This window comes from Falco biarmicus, chromosome 3, assembly GCF_023638135.1.
Source record: "Falco biarmicus isolate bFalBia1 chromosome 3, bFalBia1.pri, whole genome shotgun sequence".
In the NCBI taxonomy this organism is placed as follows: domain Eukaryota; kingdom Metazoa; phylum Chordata; class Aves; order Falconiformes; family Falconidae; genus Falco; species Falco biarmicus.
The window spans coordinates 52,055,620-52,081,062 of NC_079290.1; the positions used below are offsets into that span (position 1 = coordinate 52,055,620).

Here is a 25,443-nt window from a genome sequence, read left to right on the forward strand (position 1 = left end):
TTGATGTATTAATATTAGAAGCAGGTATTCTTTGATGAGAATTCCATTGTTCTTCGGCTGTAGAATGTTCTAATTAGAATCGAAAAGAAAAATACTTGGCTGGAATTTGTGACAACTGAAATCTTTTGTGCAGAGACTTTGCTTTCCATATAGTTTTTATACCTACATGTTTTCTTTATTGCCAGCACAGTCATCTGAGTCTCCTGGGGGATCACCCAACAGGCTTCTGTATCAGCTGAGCTTTAAAATTTTAGAGCCTTTGAACACATGTAGATTAACAAAGAGCTGAAAACCTGGATGTTCATATTTCAGACATGAGGTCCCCAGTAACCACTGATGCAACATTTTGGAGCAGTCTGCTAAATAGGCAAGTCTGAGACATGGCTGCTTCTTTGAACAATGTCCACATACTATTTCACTAAGCCCAAATGGAAGCAAATAAAATCCTTGATAAAACATATCTACCATAACGCCAACTCACTCCAATTTCTTTTATAGGCATTTTGAATACAGAAAATTACACACAGGCCTCATTGCTACTGAAGTAAAATTTAAACTAATATACAAGCTGAAATAATTTTCAAGTGTGAATAACTGATGATACAATTTATCTTTTCCTAAGGAAAAAAAAAAAAAAAAAGGCAGTGATCGTACACTTCCACTTTGTCAAAAATCTAGCTGGAGTGGGAAAAATGACAGCACCAACATCAGCACAGCTGTTCTCAACCTCTTCCATTCTGGGATATCTTTCCTAAGGCTCTTTGTTCCATGGATTCCCATGGCTCTTGTTCCATAAGGGGCTCCCATGGCTCCCTGATAGCAACGACAAGACTTGAAACCAGAAGAAAAAAACACAGCCCACGAAGCTCCTGACTTGGCCCTGAATTTTTTTCTGAACATATGAGACTAACCGGGGTTGAGAGAGAAGTAATTTATTTATTATAAACACTTGCATACACACACACAAAAAAAGAGAAAATCTCAACTCCCTTAACTAATGGTTTCTAAAAATGCTTATTCAAACTGACATATGCATGACAAGTTTCGGCTCAGTACGATTTAAGGAGGAGGAGTTCTACCGCCCAGAAAAATGGTGTTTATGACAGAAATGACAAAGAATGATTCATCATAGGGTTTTTCTATGTGGAGCAGTAATAAAGCCTAAATGAGACTGCACTTCATTAGTAATTTATTTCACAGATCACTATATATACACAAATAGCATAACTCTATTACATTTTTATAGTGCCATTTATTACAGTACTTCTCATACTATATCCACACGACAACACAGAAATGCAGCTTTCTCTGGCAAAGGCTGCAGCAGCCAACTGCAGAGCAGTGAACAGGGAGGAAACACTTCAGAGCCAGAAAAGTAGGAATTCTCAGGCAAAACAGGAAAGGACAATATAAAACAACAAAACTGAACCCTCAGAGATGGCCAGCTAACTCAAAAAATAGTTTTACACCATTTTTGCTTGCCTGATGCCCCATTTGATTTAGATATTTGAAATAAAAGAGGAAGACTGAATACCCTTGACTGGTGCAGCTGGAGTGACGAACACCAGAGACTCCCACCAGAGCTCCCTGGCTGGAATTCTCTTTCCCTCTCATTTGATCCTTGAGCATTACACTGGCGTTTTTCACTTGCCACAAGAAGGAAAAGAGTATCAGTTCAACTGCTTTCATCAGTCTGTATCTGGGACGCTACTCTTCAGGCATAGAAAAGGACATAGTCTCAGCAAGAAAAAGGATACAATTCTTCCTCTGCTAAGACCTCTGCAAAGTGAGGGTTCAGGGCTATTCCGCTCCTCACCAGAAAACAATCCCCAAACTATCACACTCAGAGGCCAAACATTGCCATTAAACTTCCTGAGATGAACAGGGACTCGTGCCTTCCAAACGCATGTTAAAACACGGCATGCTACACAAACCCACAGAACACTGCGAGATGATGGCAGACAGAAAGACATCTGTAAATGTCTCACGACAACTGCTTTTTTGTGACTAGTTTGCTTGTGAAGTAACAGTGTCCAATTATGTAGTGTTGGGCCTTTGAAAGAACACCTGCAATGTATGCATTTCATGAAAGCTTTCTTGAAATAAAAATAAAAAAGAAATGCACTGCTTTTAACTAGTAAGGTATGATTAAATTCAACAAATATTCTCTTGATTTTCTTGCCAAAAACTCTGCTGTAAGAACCCTGATAAGAAGCTAAATGGCTTGTCAGTTCTAGAGCCTCCATTTGCAAAAATAAATTTTAAAGTAAGAAACTTCTATAACAAGGCTGCCTTACTTGAAATGTAATTAATGAACACTGGGATCTTTGATGGTTAGAGAAAAAACATGATTTTAGCTAGCAGACTTGTTTTTTATCTCTTCTGGTAAATTAAGTAGAAAGGGGGAAAAAACCCAAAACTAACAGGAAAATATTTGCTGGGCACTAAATTAAAATCTATTATAGAGCAGGGAAAATGGTTCTTTTAAAATCTCTTAATACTGACTTTGACTACCTTGTGGGAGCTTAAGAATAAATACATTTACATTGTTTCTCCTGAGGCTCCGGTTTTAATATTCTTTCTCAAATATTCCATTATCAAAGTGCATAATTTTAGTCCACAACATACAGTATCTGATTTGATAAGAGACTGAGTAAATGTACATCAACACAATTTTTCTTTCTCTTTTTGTCTCATATTGCACCGCTTTCCCCTGTGTTACTGTGGTAGATGCTAACTACTAACAGTTTAAGAAATGAAACCATGGCATTTAACATACTGATTTAAGATGCAGTTTTTCATCAGTCATTTAAGGGACCTGCATTTTCTGTTATATAAAAAGAGGGATACTGACCAGCTGCAAAAATATACAACACCCTATTCGGGCAACTTAATATGTCCTAGTTAAGTACATGAGTATTACCCATTGAAAATTACCCATTGAAATTGCTAAGACTTCAAATCAGGAAGCGACGCAAGTGAGCAAATGAATTTGGTTTGGGCTCTCTTTGCTATTTTAGCTACTACACGTACTGGAAGGATTTTTTTTTCTTGCTCTAAAAAGTCTGCAATCTGACCAACCTGTGCAGGAAGGACCAAACATTGTAAGAAACAACATGAAATTGAACTTTTATTTCTACCCAAATCATTCTCCTCGAGAGAACTGATTAACAACCCATATGAGTCATGAGCTCTGAACAAGAACCTCCTTACAAAAGGTGTGAATGAATGGATTCAGTGCACTGGAGCTCAGCAGATGTGTACACAGGCATGCATAAAAGGTAAGGACGAGAAGAAGCTAACAGAACTAATATTGACCTGGACATTGCTGGCAAAGTGCCCAGAAAGATCACAGATGAAAAGAGACTCAATATACAAGACAAAGTCTCCAAGATGAGAAGTTGATCTTCAACACCATAGGTAGAAAAACTAATTAAGACATCTGGCAAGTTCAGAAGATCTGCTGGCTAGTTTCCATTTAGATAAAACCAGGAACTGCACAGTTTTCAGAAAGAAAGGAAGCAGGAGCTGGTTGATGCTTAGGTAAACTTTACAGTCATTCTACATCCAACAGTTTTACTTAAGAAAGTACGGAAATTTTCTTATTCTTTCCTGGAACAATTCCTAGTCAATCAAATCAGCCTATGCAAACACACTAAAAAAGTCTCATTAAAGAAATAAATGTTGCATGATGCTACTTACCTGCCTGTCTACTTCTGGAAGCAAAAGCAGGAGGTATTGTTGAAAATGCTGAGGTAAAGAAGCAAAGGTGTGTTTATTTATTAAAGCCCTCAGGTTAGTGTTCACTAGAATAGATCCTGGTGTTTCTATGTCAATATCCTCAGCTTTGGTCCATTTCAAATGTCCTGGAGTAAATAAACAGAAATAACTTTAAACATAAATAAAGAAAGAGAGTAAGAACAATTCTTTTTAACTTTTTAGCTTTTATTGCATAATACAGTAAGCTCCAAAGAAACACTACTCTGAGAAGGGTAACACAGCCTTTTCTAGGCGTCTTAACAGCTTCTTTTATATTCTCAGTATTTGTCTCTTGAGCTCTTACAGGATCCATGTTCCAGTCAACATCACAGTTGACATATTCTTACTTCCAGCTCAAAAGACCAGCTCAACTCAGCAACAGCACAAAATTTTCCTGTCATGTCATCAACATAATTATAAGCATCTATTTCCATGCAAAAAGCTGCTCGACAAGGCTGATATGACTCAATCATCACAGATAGCTTCTCTTTCACCATGCTCTGCATCTGCGGAGCATTATGGCCTATGTAACTTGCCCCATAGCACCTGTTGAAGACTACCTGTGTGAACAGGCAGTGATCACAGAGATGAGACTATTTAATGTGTTATATAGTCTCTGAAAACATGCATTTTTCAGAACTTTCATAGGAACGGTGATCTGAAATGAGCAACACACAGAAGGCAGCAGCTGCAGGAATTACCAGAGGTTTAGAAAACAGGGTCTGTGAGGAAAATACAAACCCAGGAATGAGTAAGATAAAGACTCAGCAAGAGGAAGGGAGAAATACATAAATGGCTGATGCACAGGGATAAAGAGCAGTGTCTTCTTACTGCCCACAGTGGATAGCACAGTATGAAATATTTCTGTTAAGATACTGGGAAAGGAGAGCTTTCAATGGCCAATGACAAGGAGACACTGGATTAGATCTGTATAGAGGCATTACAGTTTTCAAGAGTGGAAATTTTTAAGAATATGTTAGACAAGTACCTGTCAAGAATGACAGGTGTGTAACTGATTTTGCCCTATGACAGGTGGACAAATTAGATGACCACTGGAAGTGCTGTCTGGTCTCATTTTGTTATTATTTCTAGGATAATATTTGAAAGACACTTTTTAAAGCTCCTTAAAGAGCAACTACTGCTACCTGCTTCAGGCTATATACATACTACTAAAATCCTTTTTTTCTCCCAGTCTTAACATATTATGATACTCAATATGGAAATGGACTAAGTGGGGGGTCCAGGTGGCTGGAAAAACTCAAAAGCTTCCAACCCCTACCAGGAAACTCCTCCAGGTTTTGTTCCACTGCACTTCCAAATATTTCAAAGATGCTGCAAAAGGGGTCTTAACTAAATCATACACAAACACCAGCAGAATCTCCAAAAGAGCAATTGAAAATGGTATTCCAGTGCTATAAGCAATGATGGCATTTGGCATTCACATAGGACCTCTCAGCAAGGATTACAACTGACATGTTAACAAGAATAAATTTATTTTACAAATGGGGGAATTTGGGCATACTGATTATTAGGAACGTCTCAAATGCTACAAATTACTTAACAGTAATATGTATAAAAATAATGCAATTATGCTTTAGATCTCTTGGAAAGGCCTATATAGTGGTCTCACCTGAAAGGCTTATAATATCACCTACAAAATGTACAAATGAAAGAAAATGCAGATTTGTAAATTCTAAAAGCTCCCCTTCAGCCACAGCCTCCCACAAACATTCTTGCAATTTCCTTTTACTTTTCAGCAGACAATGCAACTCAATAAGACAAGGATTACTTTGCACTAAGCACAAGATAACCTTTTCCAACACATATTTCCAACATACTGTATTTCAGTACAGCAAAGACTCAATTACAAACAAATGAATGCCCTACGAATAAAGGACAATTGTACAGAAGAAGAGCTCATTTTCATGAACGCATCACAATAAACTGTCCTCACCATCTGTTCCTCCCACTAAATATAAATGCAAAAAGAACACGGTCCCCAAGCATAACACAAGTAGTATGATGTATCCAATTTTAATGCCTGTATGTATAATCTTTTCTTCAATCAATACAGAATACACATCCCCATCTTCTAAGTGGCTCCAAATTGGAGTAGCATTTTCCCTAGCTAATGCTTCATATCCTATGGAACGACATACACAGATGATCCAAACTATAACAAGACATATGACTGCAAAGCCCGTAACATCCTTCAGTGGCAGATATTTTAACAGTGTGGACAAGCCCAAGGCAGTATCAGAAAGTCAAACCTAATTCTGTGTGCCTAGGTCACACATTTTTTAATTGACCTGCTACCACTTACAGGTTACTATGGAGGTTTTATCAACTTGTGGAAGAAATACGTGTACTATTCCTAGGATGACAGGCCAGTAACTCACTGTGGCTGCCCAGCATACCCATTACTTCAAAAAACAAAATCTTTTCAGATGAACAACAAATTCCCTCTCCTGCACCCTTCCTATGGTTTAGGACCTTTACTACATGTCTCAAGTTTGTAATCAGATTGAGTGAAGTATTTGGGAGTAGAAGAGAAAGCAGTAATTCTGTGGAATATCACAAGAGTGCCACTACTGCATGGGTAATCACAGCTCTGAGAGGAGTTTATGACAAAACATATGCCCATATTTTTAATATTATTTTCCACATAGAAAGACATTTTGAACCCTTATATAGCTGCTACCAGAGTTTGGGAGGATCACTGCCCAGATCAGAAACAGAACCTGGAAGATGAGCGAGAAACTCAAGCTTACAGCCTTGGAAAAGAAGAGATTAGCCGCCGAGATAGAGAATTAACTATGAAAAACTGGGAGCACCATGGTTCTACATCAACGTATAAAAATCATAATAATAAAAAAAAGAAATCACATAGTGAGCAGAATCAGCTAACTAAAAGGGGGAAAAGTTATCATGTTTAATAAGAACTCAGAAAGTCTACCAAATACAACATGCAGTGAACGTTGGGCAGGTCAGCAGAGTTTCAGACAATCAGTGCTGGAACTGAGTCATGCACTATATAGAACACTGGACCTATTCTCAAAGATGCTCAACAACTGTTCGATTAGTATATCAAGAAATATTATGTCATAAGAGAAACATTTCAGCACATACAGGAACAGAAACTCCTAAACCTTACACAAAGTTTCATGCATTCCAAGTGTGGTGTCCCAAAAGGCTAGGTGATTTTTTCTGAAATCCACAAAAAATCTAATTAATTCGCTCTACATTTGGTATCACTGGCCAACAGCTGATGAAATATCTGGGTCTGGGGAGGAATGTATACATTATATATCTCAATATTAAATGTAGAGAAAAGTTACAGGAAGTCATCTAAAATCGAACGTATCTTTGCATAGCCAAACTTGTAATACTGAAAAAGTACTTTCAGTTTTGAATAATGCCATTTGATCAACACACAGAACTAGCTATCCATCTGAATCTGATCAATAATGCACAGGCAGATCCTATATGAAACCAAAGTACACTTTCATAGCAGGCTGTGATACAGTAAGGCTTGCAGGAAACAGTTCACCCAAACTGGCAATAACATATTCAATAACCAACCTATGATATTTAGGAAGTAAAGTACCTTCAAGCTATTTTAAGGATCATTATATATAAAGATAGGACTAGGATGGATAATTAATAAAGAAGTACAATCTTATCACCACAGAGACAGACATAAATTTTTAGGTTGATCTAGCCACTGCAAAAAGCTTGTTCGCTAACTTTTCCAACATGGCCACATTGCAAAATACTTCTCTAAATGATCCAGCAGGCTGCTGAATTTAAGAAGTCCTTTGTAAAGATAAAGAAACAGTTTTTTAATTATTCTACTTTACTTTAGCCAATACAAGAGTGTTAGTGAACACTACATTTTCTGCTCCTTAGGGAACATTTCCAATATACTTCATGCAGAGCAGGAAAATCTGCCTATCGCATGGAGCTACTGAGAATTTACTCTTAGCATCTCTTCAGAGAAAATTCTTCATTAATTACAGAGCATCATCCACAAATCTTGCTAAAGAACACAGAAAATAAAATCAGAAACTGTATCTACCACCACAAGAGATGTAGCTTCAAAATAATTAAGAATCCAATTGAAGAAACAAATCAACCAAAGAAAGAGAATCAACCAAAAATGATATGCCAAATCTCTATATGACAATGCAAATGAAGAGGACTAACTTCTAATAGGGCAAAAACACCACTATCTTTGGGAATAAATGCGTATTAGACAGTATGCAAATCTACCAAGAAGAGAGAATATTTGCTGCACCCTGCCCCCATCCCCCCAAAAAATCATAATGCAGCAATCAGAAGCTAATTGCTAAATGACCTCTCTGCCTGCAGTTGCTTCGGTCTGTCAAACTTTAAAAAGCAACTACAGAAAAGCATTCTGGGTGGGAAAAAAATTGCCCATGGATTTTCCAGGTAGCCAGAAAGAAAGATGCCTTCTTGAGAAAGGGTCAGCTGCTGAGTTTGGAAAAGGGGCAGATAAACCTGAAAAATAAAACTTCTAAAGAGAACACAAGAGTTTAGAAAAATATCAGTATTACAATAACAAGTAAGACATTTGTTTTACTTCTACTCACCTAAACCAGATTTTTTTAACCTCTTTAAGTGCTGGCTTGTTTGTTTTCCAGTTGGCGACTTTTGCCCAAGTTTCATCTCTTTATCAGAACCATCTGCTTCACCATTTTTAGATTCAGATCCTTAGGAAAAAAATAAAAGCCCCCAAACATGATACTGATGCACTTGTTCCAACAATCCCCCCAAGCACCCTTACACTGTAAAAAAAACACAGAAACAGTATTTAAAAAAACATGACATCTACTTGCTGAAAGGCAATATACCTTTCTGGTCACAATACAATTCCTCATCATCAGAGGAAATGGAAGTAAAAGCTCAGTAAATCAATTAAGTGCTGAAAACTAAAGTTTATTGAACACTGCAGTCAATAACAATGTTCACTGATCTAATATAAATAATGTTTTCCTATAATGCCCAGGAGATACCTTTAAAAATATTTTAACCTCAAGTTATGGGGCAGTAAACCAATCCAAAAGCTAAAAAAAGGTTGTTTCTTTGTGAAGAAACATTTATGGAAGAGATAACCCTGGAAATAAAATTGTCAATTCGTGTTAAACATAGAAAACTCTTAAAATGAAGCAACTCAACCATCAGAACTAAAGGTCAAGGTTATGCTGCAGTGATAAGCATGGTAGCAGAAGAAGAAATGGTAACAAAAGGATCTGAGTATTGCAATGCAGAATTGAGACACAAATTCACATTCACAGAGAAGCTTGCCTCTTTCCCCACCCCTCCCCTTTTTGTGGCATTGAATGCCAGCATGCAGTCCTCCATTAGAGTTCCAGAGCCAAAAAAAATCTTACTTTGCATTCCTTTAAAGCAGCTGCTATCACCAATTGTCATTTTACTGTGCGCTTTAATTCTTTATTAAAGAAAAATCTCCATCCCTGAGACACCACATTTGATAAGGAAATAAAGACATTAAGCAAAGCCACCAAGTGGAAATATTATTTCAGCAGTTCCAAATTCTGTATGCTACACGGCTGATTCAGAGGAAGGCTCTGTGACTAGAGCTGATCTTGCAAACAGTCCTTTAGCTATTTACCTGAAGGTGAATCCGACTGCTCATCAGACACCTTTAATGGTGTCAAAACAACACGAGGAACAGTCTTGTTTACCATCATTGAGACTCCATTTCTTCTTTTCTGCTGTTGTCTTAAAGCCTACAAAAACGATAACAAAACATAAAAATGTAACAAAAAATAATGCTTATGAGTGAATTACATGAGACATATCTCTACCATTAAACTGAATCTCTTAAAATAAGCAAAATTTACATAGCTACTTGCCAGACTTCACACTCGTCCCCTTTATGTCATTTTCTTTTAAAATATAAAATCAGGCTTTTTTTAATAGAGAAAGAAGATGCACCTTACATCATTTTCCAATACAATTTTGACAACAAAGAAGCACATAACTGTTTGCTCTACCTTAACAGCACAACATGATAACCCATGGAATGTGAAACTAAGACTTCCAAGTGAAAAAAATGTAAAATAAATGTTTCAAAACCAGAATAAAAATATATATGTCTGCACATCTCTCGCAGGTGCATCCTCTCCAGTATACTGCTCAGTCAATCAAGTTAACACAGAGTGTCATCAGTATGTACAGCATGTAAGGACTACAGTATTGATGCACTCACTCAGCCGTGAGTAGTGCTGCACAAAATCACTGAACATGGCAGGAATCATTTATTTTTGTGAAGGGAATCAGTCCTAATCTTGGAAACCTTGCAGCACTTGGCTTCTGTCTGCTTGACTTTGGGCATTAACCTTCAGAACACGAACACGATGGTGTTCTGGCAAATCTGGGGAAAAATGATACAAGAATAAATCTCTACAAATGGGAGTGCTTTGTGTTTCATAAATGGATTGAATACAGGGTTGATAATGTAATACAAAATATTTAAAGATTAGAAATAGCAAATACCTGTCAGACTGTTTTATATGGAACATGATACCTGATTCAAAAGATCTTAAAACATACAAATATGAATACCTGCTAATTAATACATCTGCAAGCATTAAAATTCTGGAATTAATCAGAACGGGCTGGGCTTAATGCAGATCTCTCTTATCCTCCTGTCTATTTTTCACCAATCTTACTGTGCACTCTCTCTTTATAACTGTGATTTCTGTTATGATCTTGGGGGGATTTATTAAAGTAATACAACATCAACAAGGAATGTATTCGATAAGAATTACCCCTGTAGGTTTATGAGCATGGATGACTGATGCCTTATAAGGTTTAAGTCTGTAACTTCAATTAATCTGTAATATCTTTCCAAAATGTTCACATAGCTAAAAAGAAAAAAAAAAAACAGCTGGAAAAAAAAAATCAATATCACTCTATTCCTCAAAATAACACACTACACAACATAAAATACACCAAGCCACACAAAAGCTATTTCATAGATTAACCCCTTTTATAGTACACTTCTTAAAATACACATAAGCACTGTGCAATAAAAAGTAAATTAGAACACTTGAAATCAAACAAAGAGAGGAAGCTTGTCAGATCTGCACTGAACCAAAGACGCAAGCAGAAAACCATGAAGAACAGCCTATACTTCACACATTTTAAAGACAGAAAATTCATACTGGTATTGAGCAAGCACAGCCAGACTCATGGATAGAAAATTCCAAAATGTTAACATTTCTCAAAAATTCCAAAGATGACCCTCAGTCCACAGCCCTGCCAAGCTAAGTGTCAAAACAGGTGATTGTCATTTAATATTAATACTACTGAGACAGTAACAAACGGTCCACTAAAAATTAACTCAAAAGACAGCCAACTTCTGTGCTATCAGCATACCAATATAACCACAATGCAAACTTTGTATTGTTGTGCCCCAGAGTCTGATTTGGCCAATGAAGAGCAAAGCGAAGAAATAATGATCTTCAGCGTCATCCTCCCTAGACAAATGAGTAAGAGCCCAAACAATATCCCATGTTCTCTTCCAGCCTCCTCCTGACCTTTCAAGACAACCTCCATCTCTACCAGGGACCATAGCCTTGTTGCCAGCATCCATAAGGAAATACCATTTTAATGATTTATACAGCCACGGTGACAAAGGTAGATTCTTTGTAAAGCCTGACAGTTGATTTTCAGTGCTTTAGACTGAACTCCCACAAATGAGAGAAAGTAAGCAGCAGTGTATCCTCCATCAATGACAGGTAGTCAGCATTTGTACACCTTAGGTGACACCCGCCGCTGCAGCAAGGGCAGCGGTACCCTGTCTTTGTCAGGTGCACCACTTACCTTCTTTCGTGTTACAGGAAAGCCACTTGTGGACCTTAAGCACACGTTTACACAATCTGGCATTATCTGATCTAGCACTTCCAAGAAGCACAGGCCACCCCCTGCTCACAGAACACAAATGCAAGACAACACGGCTCATCCCAGTACTCTCCGGACACTCAGAGCCACAAGACAGGGCAACACGGCTGGCAGCAGGCAAACGTTGCTACCAGCACCATTTACTTTGGAGCCTAGCCCACTTCTGAGCTACAGGCTAAGCATCCCAACAAGTGAGGATCAAGCACAAACCTTAAATATACCATTTCCCTTTGACACACACTTGCTTTTCAGGGTATCTTTTTCCCTAACATTCTCTCTTTCATTGCCAGTCGCTCCTCCACCTCCTTCAGTTCTACAATGCAAGGAAGTGATCGCCACACAGGGCCCATAGTTAACTTTGGAAACCAGTCTGTATAGGATGATTCAAGCTGACATTAAAGCTACACAAGTGGACACCTGAAAGACAGGTTGTAGAATGGAAGAAAAATTAAAACCATGTGGACATGAAAATGTAAGTCAAAGTTTTAATACGAAGTACCAATGAATTACACTGTGCCCAGAGAACAGACGAATAATCTTTGCTATGCCTCTAACTTTTGACTTGTCAAAGGAAAGATATGAGGCAGGGGAGAAGGGTACAAAAGTATTAAGTAAATAATCTAACATTTGATTTGCAAAGTAAAAAGATGGCTGAGATTTTGCTCAGTCATCCTGTTTAGTGGGAAATATTATTCCCAGCTAACCACAACAATTTTGTGTTAAATTCTCCTTTAATTTTAAAGCTGCAGGGATTGAAATTTTGGATAGACAAGTCTTTGTAAGACACCACCAGGAGCAATCCAGCAGAGGGAGAAATTGCCAACTGATGCCTAGTTACTAGTAAGGCGAAACACCAGGAGTTAAGTGTAGACCAAGGACTCTCTGTGCAGTCTCTGCTGAGGATGAATATATAACTTCCCTACACAGAGCCTGAGGGATATCAATTTTAGGATACTAGACTACTGTAGCATAAGACAAGAATCTTACATCCCAAGATTAATTCTACTTAGTAGGGAAATCAATGGGATTACTCAAAGTGAAACACACACCAAACACTTTATTATATTGAGCTTTTAGTGCACCAAGTTAATTTAGTGCTTTCCTAGTCACCATGACCAAATAAATCTCTCGTTTTGGCTTTTCTTGTGAAGGGAATAAACACAAAGTAGATGAGTCAAATTCGTAACTAACACTGAAGAAAATGAGAAATTTTATAACTTATTCCAAAGAAAAAAGGTTCCAGATCTCACTGCAGATACAGAACAGTAACACAAACTACCTTGGCATCGTTTACTGACACAGTCTTTTGCATCTCATCCATATTTAGATATATATAATCCCCTAGCTGGGTTTCCTGCAGATATGCAAGAAAGAGCCAGTTATATCTACCAAATGATAAGGTGTCATTTTTACTATGGAAAGTAAGAGAGAAACACATATAGCACATATGATAGGTTACATAAAGTATATGTTTTCTTTACTGAGACTCTATCTTTACATTCCAAATGTATTCAATCATTTTGTGCTAAACGCTTGTTAAAAAAGCTGCAAGTTGTAAATTCCTAGAACTGATCACTGTTGAAGTATTCAGTAAAACATTACTACCATCCTATCTGTACAGCACATAAATAGAAAAGGAAAGGAAGAAAATGAAAGTTCATGTGGTATACAAGTTAAACATTAAAAGCTCTCTTAAAATCACCACCAAAATATAGTACTTACATCAAGCCTTTCACAAGTAGATTTGCAAAGGACATCTGTGAATCTCTTGCACATAATGAGTATGGAGAATTCCCAATATTCCCATTCATAAAAATGAACCTGTGACCATCTGTTGAATAACACTGCCACGGTCATTAAACAGGGCTTGGCATAACTGATTTGTTTAATGAAATTATTTTTATTTCCAAAATCTTTAAGTAACCTATCAATCCATTTTCATCCAAAGAACTCAAAATAACATAAAAAGATGAATATTAAGAAAACACAAACTCTGAAGATAGATGGCAAAAGAAAAACACCATGCAATTAACAGTGATCTTCTAATTCCAAGCAGTTTTTTATAAAGAGGTGGAAAGTGCAAGTCTCCTCTTTCTCGGGGAGTTTATGCCCCTGCTGGAGTATGGCAGTGTGTTGGAGGTTTCATGAATGCCATTATCTGTTCTTAAGGATACTTGTTTCATATTTAGATGATCTTAACACAGGAAAGACTTCTTCACCCATGTGACAAAACGGTTGACTCTCTTCAGTAAAAACTAGTAAAATAATTTTTGAGGTAGGAATGAAAGGAAGCAATATAAACTAAAAGGTAACTGAAGAGCGGGGGAAAATACATCCCCAAAAGCACCAGAACCAAAATGTCAAGCTCTATGCTCTGATTTTACTGCTCTGCTCAGGATATTTTATTATTATTTTTCTTTCCTACATCTTTTCAATTCAGAATGAAAAAATGCAGCATACAGATAAACCATTAATGCAGAAAACCACTTTCATTTGAGCTTAAATGCATGACATGCTGAGAATGTTAAAAATTATTAACAACAGAGATATGTAACACTTGGTTACATTAAGCAACATCATCCCAGATTTCTATTTATTCCGTAAATGTCAAGTCTACACTCTGAAACTCTTATCATGAAATGTAACCTTTGAAATTTCACACATTATGGATCAGAAATGTAAAGCTATAGAATTCTTCTGTTCTGCCATGTGAAAAACACTAGGATACACTGAGAAAAGTCTATTGCACAAAATAAATAACAAGTCTACATCATGGTCATGGATCTCAAATTGGCAAAGATGAAGTAGATTTATAGTTTATCACTGAATCACTTAACACCACCATAAAATTCAGTCTTTGTCCTCCTTCTCACCCTCATTTTGTTAGTAAAATTAAGACAGTCTTTAATTCCCATGTCTCTATTAAATTAAAGTATCTCAGTGGCAACCTGTTTCATGGATACATAGAGCAGTTAAAATAAAACAGCAAGCACCACAGATCATGAAGAACAAACATTATTTTCAGGATGCCGCTACTTATATTAAACATATAGTAAAAGTACTCAGTTATAAGCATGCCAACTTAAGATTAAAACAATAATAAAGATGTCTTATGGAAACAGCTAAAAAATACAAAGTGCCATTTTGAAAGCATAGAGTAAATTAATTTACTTCCAACCAAACTTCTACACCAAACAAAACAGTATTGGTGCCAAGTGTACACAACCAATCATAAAGAGTAGTGGCAAAACACCAGGCTGGAAGTTTGGAGACCTTGGGTTTATTTTCAAACACTAATAACAACTTCTCAAATAACTATCTATTTTTGTCCCATGCCTCCTACCCTGTGACACTTATACCTGTATATGGAACAAAATAATTTCTTGTTGTGTATTTGTTCTTTAGGTCCCAGCAGCGGTCAGGGTCTTTCTGTACAACTACAGTATACATTAACAACTGAACATTTACCTGTATATTAACCAACATTGAACTAAAGTGTTTGGACATCTGTGGCGCAGAGACAGAGATTTATGTGCGTGTCTGTACACCTACAAGCCAGCACTATCCTCTATAGGATACAATAATGCATTCACAGCTACAGTTGCTGCAATCATGATAGACTGCAAACTAAACATTTTTGTTGCTTTCCCAACAACAGAAAGAAGGACAAAACCCCATGTGATGTGTTCAGTGTCTGTTCTGACTTGTACATGAATGGGAATGATGATGGGATATGCATCGACTTAGTGACACTTTTTTCCAAAGAGAAGAGAGTTGGTTGTTTTAAAATTGTTTGTGTAGTACTAAAGTAATAATATGTATCAGCTGAAAAGTGCTTTATGGGGAAATCTGTTTGTTGGCACAACAAAGCACAAATAGGTAAGGAAACAGTTTGTTGAAAGCAGTTTAAAAACAAACTAAAATAAAGATAGCAATGTCAATACAAAATCTTAAAACAGTAATCAACATTTTCCATTAGATCAAATTTACAAACATACTCTGCACAGGGCCCAAAACACACAGAGGGGGCTTCACGGCTAGACTACTATTCTCAAGATCAAAAATCTTGTCATATTACTTCTCAAAGAATTTACATTGCACCAATATGAGCAGTTACAGTGGAATGCCTTTCTGTCAGACATCTTATTCCAGCCTGGGTTCTGCCACATGCCCACAAGCACTGCGCACACAGCCTTTTGGGGACCTACACAACAGCTCCGGGAACAGCATTTATAGATAACTGCTTGTCAGCATTTTATAGGAGGCTTCCTAGAGCTCTGAAGAGTTGTGAGCTGTTCCAACTCCTGTCTTTCCCGTAACAGGCCAACCATTTCTAAGAAGCACTTCAAAATCAAGGCATGATTAATTTTTACCTGGGTATAATTCCATGCTATAAACTATTCAAATCAAAAGCTGTTCTTTTCATATGGCCCAGAAGAAGATATTCACTTAGACATCCACTGCCACTATATGGAGAAATCATGTAACATCATTGGAAAAGCTTGTCTGGGACTGTCATCTCCAGTGATGATATTTGTCATTAATAGAGTAGCAATGACCAATCCATCTTAAATAGCTCCCCCTGCTACTTAAAGAAAAATGTCATCAGACAAGTGCGATGCTTAGAATTAGGCCGCTATCATCAGCTTGACTGTCTGAGACTTGGGACAAGCAACTGCCTCTACAGAAAAGAACAAAGTGCTTTTGACCTATATTTGGGAAGGAGATTCCACTATGTAGCAATGGTAGATTTAAATGAACATTTAACTATTCTACATTGAGGTAAAGGGACAACTACACTTCAACACAGTACTGTTCCAAAGTTGCTTTAAAATTCTTCTTAGTTACTCCTCAGAGTACAAAATTCTGGAATATACATTTATTAAATCAGAAAACATGCAGGAGTGCTGCAAAAAGCATGCTACGCAAACAACCCCAGAGGAAAAACAAACAAGCAGAATGCCCCAGCAACAGGGAGCTAGTTATTAAAAAGAGGTACAAAAAGAATACAGGGATTTTGTGGATTCCTGTCCCTTTCTTCCCATCATGGATAAGGGCTGAGAACCACAGGGATGACCCAGAAGAGAGTCTCATACACATTATCTTGTCTCTTACCAAAGCACTGTGTTGAGCAGCTGGCACATGCTGCCCATGCATAGGGACCTTTAGAGGGACATACCGTGCAGCCTGCCTTCGGGCAATGCATGTACTCCCTGAAGAGCTCCTGCTCTTCCAGCTTCTTTTCCCCATTATGCAGTCTCCCTGCCATAGTTTCTCTGTCCTCTTCCCTAGACTTGTCTTGGCAATCAGAAAATCAGTTTAACCATCTTCGAACTTCCATTTTCCTGAGTGCATTTTGTAAATTCCACTGTCCCTTCCCATGTCTCTCTAGAAGTCAAAAACCAACATGTTTTCCTTGCTTTCCATTTGTTGACAGGAAAATTTGTCAAGAATCATCACTTATTGGGCCAGACTTCTGATCAAATGCTTCAGCTAGGGAGCCAGAATTCTCCAACTGTGGCCTTGGTAAATTTGTAGCATCTGAAATGAAACATAGGAAAATGGTTAACAGAGACACTGAGAAACAGCAGCATACTCTCTACACCGAGGAATTCGGTACTAAAAATTACTTCTCCGTTCACAGTGGACTATCAGAGCCTTTCAGAAAGACACCCTGTGCTCAAATTCTAAGTGATAAGGACATAATCATAATGATATCCTCTGTCATCTTTGTTTCTTTGGGGGCAACAAAGGGAAAAGAGGGCAGGTAAATATATCAGGCTTACAGCAGAACACGTGAGTGAGTAGTTGCTCAAATGAGTGAAAGCATAGACACCACAGACAGACTCATACTGGATTACTTTCTACAGACAGCAAAATGCTTCAATATAACCTGCATCTGGCTGTAGTCAAGTAAAGAAGTCCTAACAGAATGAGTGTGGAAGGAGGAAGACAGGGGAGTTTGCTCTTGTTCTTCTCTCAAAGCAAGATAAGCAGTGTGCCTGAGCTGAAGACAGGAAAGCAAATCCCCGCCAGCATCAAGGGAGATCGGGATTCCATCTTCAGTGTCAACCTAGGCAAGGAAATCTTGATAAACTAGTCCTGTGAATTTGGGTAAATCAGGGCTAAATTACACTGTTCACCATTCTGGTCTGAAATTTGGTCTCTTGTTGCTTCAGGTTGTAGGTTGGTTTCTAATAATAATTACAGCTAGAAAAGTCAGCCTCAAATGTTATTTGGAGCTGTACAGGTCTAACATCCTATAATTCAGAAGCAACACAGGAGCCAAACCATAACTTCCCCACAGCTATCTTACTGCTTGGGGCCTGACAGCATCCACTGGAAAAAAAGGGGGTGTGGAGTTGCCACTTCTACTGTAAGAACAGATCACATGGATGGGTGCCTTCTCCATAAAAAAAAACTGCATCTACCCACTTTATGAATAAAATAGTGGCACATATACGAACCCAGCCACCAAGCATGCAGACAAAGCCCAAAGTTAAGAAAAACAAAACAAACCACAGCAGTAACATACCTTGTGTAGATTCCCTTATTTCCTGAGCTTCTCTCCTCCCAAACCCACTTGGCTGCTGTCTCTGGAGTTTCTGTCTCTACAAAGAGATCTGGATGCCCAGCACAGTCTCAGACATGTCCTGGTCTGTATTCAGATCCTGAGTCTGAATGGAGTATCCTTCTCTTCTCCCAACAGAAAATTTATGGGTACCCTTCTTGGTGCTGATTCCAAAGTGCCAAAAGTGAGGCAGGATTTTCTTCCATGTCTGGGAGGTCTACTATCATCCCAGACATCGTTAGAGTGCATCTTCAAGTTCTTTATCCTCTCTTGGTACCGCCCCAGGAAACAACTGGTACACTGATGGACAAGGTGTTATACTTGGCTATCAGAGTCCAACAGACACTAATACCACCTCAATGTCCTGGATATTCACATATGCTCAGTGTTACCTATGTGAGGCCAGTTTGCAGGTATAACCGTTTCTTCTGAGAAATGTTCCAAGAACAGCTTGATAGATACAGACAAATCTGTACATAGCGAAGACTTCCAAAAAAAGTATCACCTCAAGTCAATGGAACAGAAACTGGACCAGAAAGGAGCATGGTAGATACTATGCCATGACTTGATGTCCGTACTTGAGTTAGCCTTGTCCAGACCAAGAATAATTCACACAGTAGTGTGACCATGTACCACTGCTAGCAGATGCAGATGTAGTTCAGTACCTTCCCAGGAAGAGGTGCTTACATGGGTCTGCATGCCAAAACTTTCGTGTGCGAAAATGAGGTAAATCAGTATGGAACTGATCAGTACTGATAGGAAATCAAGTGTGTGACAGCATGCCATAAACCTTCTTTTCAAAGGTACTAGATCAGCAACAGCTGGGCACACATACCCAAGCACTTCCAACAGCAAAAGGGAAACAGAAATCTGTAAAATCTGCCATCAGAAAGCCATGCATAAAATGCAGCTCTACACCATAGACTCTTGTCTCAACCCTTGTGAATGGGAACTAGTATTTTGGACATTACACTCAGATACTATAAAAGAGGAAAAAACTGAAACTCCCTCCAAAATTAAAAAGAAGCGTGAAACACACTCACCAGTAAAACACTCAAAACCTTTCTCCCAACAAGGACACTATGGAAGGTGGTGAAGCTAGAAAGTTTCCAGACCAAAATGGCAGCCCAGCCTTTGAAAGATGGGGAGATAAGGTCTGAACTGTGACATGATCCTGTGAGAGTCCACTGCAACTACAAACCTCCTTAGCCCCTGCAAAGCACCCCAGATCCACTGCTACCTGAGAGGAATCAAGACCAAGAGCCAGGTCTCAGAAAACACCCTTACCTCCAAGCTCCTAGCATAGCTCAAGAAATGCAGTGTTGTGACACTAGCTTGATCCATGAGAACATCCTAAAATGCAGGCTGTTACAAGGAAACCTGAGATTGTTCTTTGTAATCTAAACCCAGGAATATACCTCTAGAATTCATTAAAAATCAAATCATACATAAATCCAGCACATAACACTTTAATTACATATGACTAGACTGGTTAGTAAGTAGATAAACAGTGGAGAAAAATCTTCTAATTCTAGGTCAGATCTTCAAGCAGTACTGCACATTATCAACTTGCCTCTCACTTTAATTTTAATGGATTACAAAACAAATACACACAAGATCAAGTTAATGTGAAGAACCCACTGTTTGAAAGACTATCTTGTAGGTTTTCATTCTGTGAAGACTGTTCAGTAATAGAAAAAATGCAGTAGCTAGGGAAGACACAATTACAACATATATATAGTATATAGATGTTTATATAGTATAAGCACCTGCTGGGAGGATGATGATGGCTCATCTTCTGGTACTTTAGCATGGAACCAGTAAGTCAGTATCAGTTGGAGGAGCACTGCATACAACTGTCTAAAGTGTCTTGTGCATTCAAAGGTGCTACAGATTCTTTGTACAAATTATGTAGTATGTATCCATAAAAGCAATGGAATGATTGGAAAGTGAAAGAATAAATTTCCAACAGCAATTTTATAAATAAAATCACTGTTAAAGTTTATTCAACTCTGCTAAAATATCAAATTAAATCAAATCTGCAGCATGTATATAGCAGTAAGCAACACCTGAAGCTTTACAGAAAACAAAGAAAAAATCCTCCATTGTGCCACAATACAAATGTCCATTTGTCTAATACTCTGAACAGAGAAAATATTTTACTGATAGCTGTAATAATATTCTCATACACTGAAGTACAGGATCTAATTACCATCAAATTAATTAAAACTAATTTCTTTTTATCGATTGCTTAACTTTCTGATGTTGCTCTAACCCTACTGCCTTAGGGAATGTTTTCAAAGACTTCCATCAATGTTATGACTTTTTATATTAATTAAGCTATTCCGATTAATTTGCCCTTTTAAAAATTATTCTCCATGCTATATATCTGCTAAGTGACAAATGGTAGAACAGTTATACAAGTTCAAATATCTGTGGCTTTGCTCTTTTTCCCCCCTCCTTTCCCTTTGCCCGCTCCCTCTACCCCTAAGAAGGTTCATGTATCGCAAAGGATCTGTTTATAAGACTTTTCAAAACCTGTCTTTTTCACAACTGTCCACACAGCTAGTGAGCTGCTTTGTGCCCACTGCTTGGTTTTCCTGACCAAACAGATGTGAGACCCAATCTAACAATCTTTTCCAGTCCTCAAAGCCTCTGAGTACAAGATCACCTTAGGTGAATCATAAAGGTCTATTAATTTTAGTGGATTTAAACTCCAACTGCATGAAAAACTAAGCACAAATACTTAAGTGTTTCGAGGAAATGTGGACAGATTTTGCTTAACTGAAGTTTAAATCAACAACCTGGCATGAAATGCTGGACTTCCATTAACTATAACTAAGAGAAGAGTTACGAGAAAAATTAAAACATCATCATCTTGTTATGCTGACACTTCAGAAAAGTTGTATTTCATTTTTTTGTAGTCTTTACAAGACTAAAGCAATTCCTACATATTGAAAATTGAAAGGAGATAATGATTTTTTTTTGTTATAATTTTTTAATTTTTCATTTGCCCGGCTGCAAGTTGAACTAATACGGAATTGTTGGAAAATAATTTTGACATTGTTAAGCTTTTAGTTAATATCTGACTTTCAATAATCAGCCACTTTTGCCAAGCTTTACTACTTATCATGCAACCTAAATCACCCGAATCATAACTTATTCAAAATGCAAAAACTACTCCACTTTTACACACGGTAGTGTCAAACACAGTGTGAAAGAAAAACTACTTAACAGACCATAAAGAAAAAGTGAACTGCAAGTATACCCAGATTCTTACCTATCTGCAGAAATTAAAAATGGTTTTATTTATTTATTTATTTATTTTAAGCCTCACATAGAATTTCCAGCACAAACGCTTACATAGGAAAAGCAGGGATGTGATAATATAAACAATTCTGCTTACTTGAAAAGCACTTGAAAAAACATCAAACTCACAACAAATGGCAGGACTGCACCCATCAGGAAAAAAGAAAAAGAAAAAAAACCCAGCAATACACCACTTAAAAAAGCACTAAAAATCCCGAGAAATGCCTTGAAAATCTGCTGAGATCTTATTTGTATAAGACTGAAACACATGCTAAAGGGAAGCCAATTGATTATCAGTCAATACAAGCTTACCTGCTTAAGTGCTTTCTTTGTGTGCTGCTGGAAGGAAGATACTAGCTTGCTTTGCACCGGTGCATTAGTAAGGCTCGAATCACGACTGGATGACAGTTCTTCAGATGTCTGCTTTGGGCAAACTTTATAGAAAGAAAAAAAAATAATCAGAATACTGTTGGGAGGTCTGCCTTCCCTATCTCTTGGAAAGTCCTGGGCGGGGGCAGAAAGCAAGTGCCTGGAAAACAAGCAGCTCTCTCTAAGAAATTCAGCTAGTCTAGAGGTCCAGAGGAGCTGAAAATCCAGCCATATTCTAAATAAATGCATTGATTCACAAACAGTTGTACCTCACCATACCCTTTCTATTGCAATTCTGCAGGCCATGCATATTTTGCCTTTCAGGTCCTGAAAGGTAACTGAAATAGTTTAACTATGGTTTTCACACAGAAGCTAGACAAAATTATCTTCCTCACCAAAACATGTTTACTGGATTGTTATGTGCCTAAACATGTATTTATACAAGAGACACTGATGACCCTGTGTTCTAGAAATATTTATAAATATGTAAATTCATGCCAGATTGCAATGGCTTCTTGGGAGCCAGACTCATCTATTTTACAAGTACTTCTTGGTAAAGCTGAGAACACACACTTTCCTGTTTAACAGGTAGACTGGAATATCCTGCAAAGAGGAATTCTGGTCTCTCAGGTAATACACACTGCTACTTCTCAGCCTTCTAAATAATACATGTTTTAATGAACAAATGCTACAGTACTTGGATTAAACGGCCTTTTGAATACATGTGTGAAACATAGAAAGTCTTCTGGTTAAAAAAAAGGGGGGGAGAAAAATAATTAATTGTTTTAAAAAAACACCTTTATTAAACAGACGTGAAAGCTATTAGTCTTGTTAGTCAGCAAGCTTGACTGAAAGGGCTGTAAAAACCTTTCCACTCTTACTGCCTTGCATTACTGTCACTCTCAACTGGTGTCCTAAGACTCCCCAGCTGAAACAGCGTTAATCCAGAAATTAAGCAACTTTTTTCCCCATTCTCCTCTGCTGACTCAGTTCCAGTTTGTCCTCCAGCGCTGCTCAAAGCTGGCTTACATGTTGATATACCTTCTTTATAATGATACGCAGCTGTATGTGGTTTTCCAACGTTTGCCATAGTTCGCACACCTACCAGAATAGTTTGAAGCCACTCAAAGACACACAGACATGTGCCAGAAATGATCTTTGCCCAACGCTTCTGTTTGCCTATGGTTTTCTCCTCCCATCCTTCAGTGGGATGAGCAGACACCTAAGAAGCATTCTAATTCCCTCGCCAGCAATTTTGTAAAAGAAATATTGTAATGACTTTGTAAGAAAAAAAGATCGAATAGAGACAATTTAGTCATCAATAATTAATTGTTACCATGATATTAAACATTTGCTTTCACACTGAAAGAAAAAATAATTAATACTTACCTCACCAACAGAGAATACACACTGTTTTATGGCATTGGCATTATGTCAAAATAATTTTCATATTAGAGTAAAAATTTTCATTTGCAGATAAGACAAATCCTATTTTGTCATAAGATTTATAACTGATGTTTGTCACTTTCTTCCCTTATACTTGAAGCATTTGTCAAAATATAAAAAGAAGCTGGAACACAAAACAGGCTCTGAGTTTACAGCATCACCTGCTTTGGATCAATCTTTTCCACATGATGAGCAAAGCTTACTATCAAAAAAGACAACTTAAAGGAGCAGCAAAGTGTCAGCAGAAAACAAAACAATAGCTGGTTTATGTAATCTAAATCACGGCAATAGCTAAGCTCCTGAGACAAAGAACACCTACACCAAAATAAAAACCTGTCATTTCAAATTACCCAGCTTTTGTCTTTTGTTTCAAAGAGATTTTTTTTTACTGTTTTCTGGCAAAGTCTGAGAGCCAAAGAACTGAAGAAAAAAACAGAAACAGTGTGAGCACACAAACCCCAGAGCTAAGGAGACAAGAACAGAACATATTTAAAAATGCCTAAAGAATGGAAAATGTTATATACTTCGCTGTCCCTCCTAAGAGAGGATACAACATGACCTGTCATGAAAAAACTATTCCTCTTCTCCAGGATGACTGCAACTCCTATTACTTTCTTGTTCAGATGGGAAAGTCTGATTTTCATTACTCTGATCTAGGACATTATCCAAGAGTCTCCCCTATTTATTTTGGTGATAAAGTTCATCCTGGACAAGTTTGATAACACTAGCTGATGATGCTCAATACTACAACCGTTAATGTCAAGTCATGATACAGCACATGAGTAAAAATAAACACAGCTCTATCTTAATTTTGTGCTTTCATTCATTCTTTCTTTTAACAATAAACCCTGAAATTGTGACAGGGTCCATTAGAGGCCATACTTCTTATTTCTATCATTACTTCAATTTTAAATAAAAATATTATCAGTGTATTGGTTTGTTTTGCTTTGACAACAAAGTTAAACCAAGGAACAGGGATTGTTCTACTGTGTGAAGCAACTGAAACAAACACACTAGAACAATAAAGAATTTTCCATCACTGTAATCTCTTCTGCAGGTACAGAAGGAATACCTCACTTCAGGCTGCTTTGGTTTAGTGCAACCGAAACCTAGTTCTGCTGAGTTTTGAAAAACAAACTTTTTTCTGTAGTCTATGACTAAAGAAATAGATATGTGAGGCTGAAATCTGCTGCTTAAAATTTTTTTAAAAACATGGTGATTACAGAAAGTCAACTTCATTTACTAACAACAAATGATACTTCCTTTCTAAAATATATTTTGTACATTACAAATATTTTCCTTCATATATCTAGCAGCTTAAAATAGCAAGAAGCTATTTTAAATATTGTTTTCCATGTTTTACTTAAATTTCCATTTCTGTTTAAAACCAGTTGTTACAAATCATGGCTATAAACATAAACATCTAGTAAATAAGATGTCATGACCTATCTTGCAAAAGTAGAAGATACAAATATTAAAATCTAAATAATTATGTTAACTTATATAAATGCTTAATAACATTAACTTTATTCACAAAAAAGATAGTAAAATTGATATACAGGCTTTTTTAGAGGACAACCAATAAACAATATTAATTGTTTACAAAACAATATGAATTGACTTTTCTGTAAGAAATTAAATACAAGTATAAGACAATGAATAAATTTGTTCTTTAAAACATGATCTGCTACTGCATGATTTATATCAATCCGTTCCAAAATCTCACTATAATACAATGTCTGTGAGCAGAGAAAATTGTATTTATTTGTTCATTTATATGGATAAAGTCCAACTGCTCTTCTCTGAATGGGGCAAAAGTAAAAAAAGGGGAAAATATGACAGAAAAATATGTAAGTGTTTGAAATTAACAGTGATGATCCTAGTTAAAAAAACAATGCCTTAAGAACAAAGCAGGCATTTCTGCTATGGAAACCAAACACAGTAAAAGAAAAACAAATGCAAGAAGAGACAGTGGTCTTTGTACATATGTTCAGCTTTGGAAAGCTGCAACTGCTTTGTCCATAAACACTGGAGAT

General features: G+C 37.2%; 1 protein-coding gene across 3 annotated transcripts in view; it reads right to left on the reverse strand.

Annotated features, from left to right (window-relative positions):
- The window catches only part of ASXL3 (ASXL transcriptional regulator 3), a 132,915-nt gene that overhangs the window by 41,230 nt on the left and 66,242 nt on the right, over nucleotides 1-25,443 (reverse strand). The window contains exons 2-6 of one of the 3 annotated variants that reach the window (XM_056332549.1): nucleotides 21,905-22,026; nucleotides 16,892-17,253; nucleotides 9,416-9,533; nucleotides 8,373-8,492; nucleotides 3,703-3,866 (exon numbers count right to left, since the gene is read on the reverse strand). In XM_056332549.1, coding sequence (XP_056188524.1) covers nucleotides 3,703-3,866; nucleotides 8,373-8,492; nucleotides 9,416-9,533; nucleotides 16,892-16,981 — 492 coding nt within the window. In that variant the 5' untranslated portion in view covers nucleotides 16,982-17,253; nucleotides 21,905-22,026. Of the gene's footprint in view, nucleotides 1-3,702; nucleotides 3,867-8,372; nucleotides 8,493-9,415; nucleotides 9,534-16,891; nucleotides 17,254-18,247; nucleotides 22,027-25,443 lie in introns of all 3 variants that reach the window. The other 2 variants (XM_056332550.1, XM_056332551.1) reach the window with 2 other exon arrangements.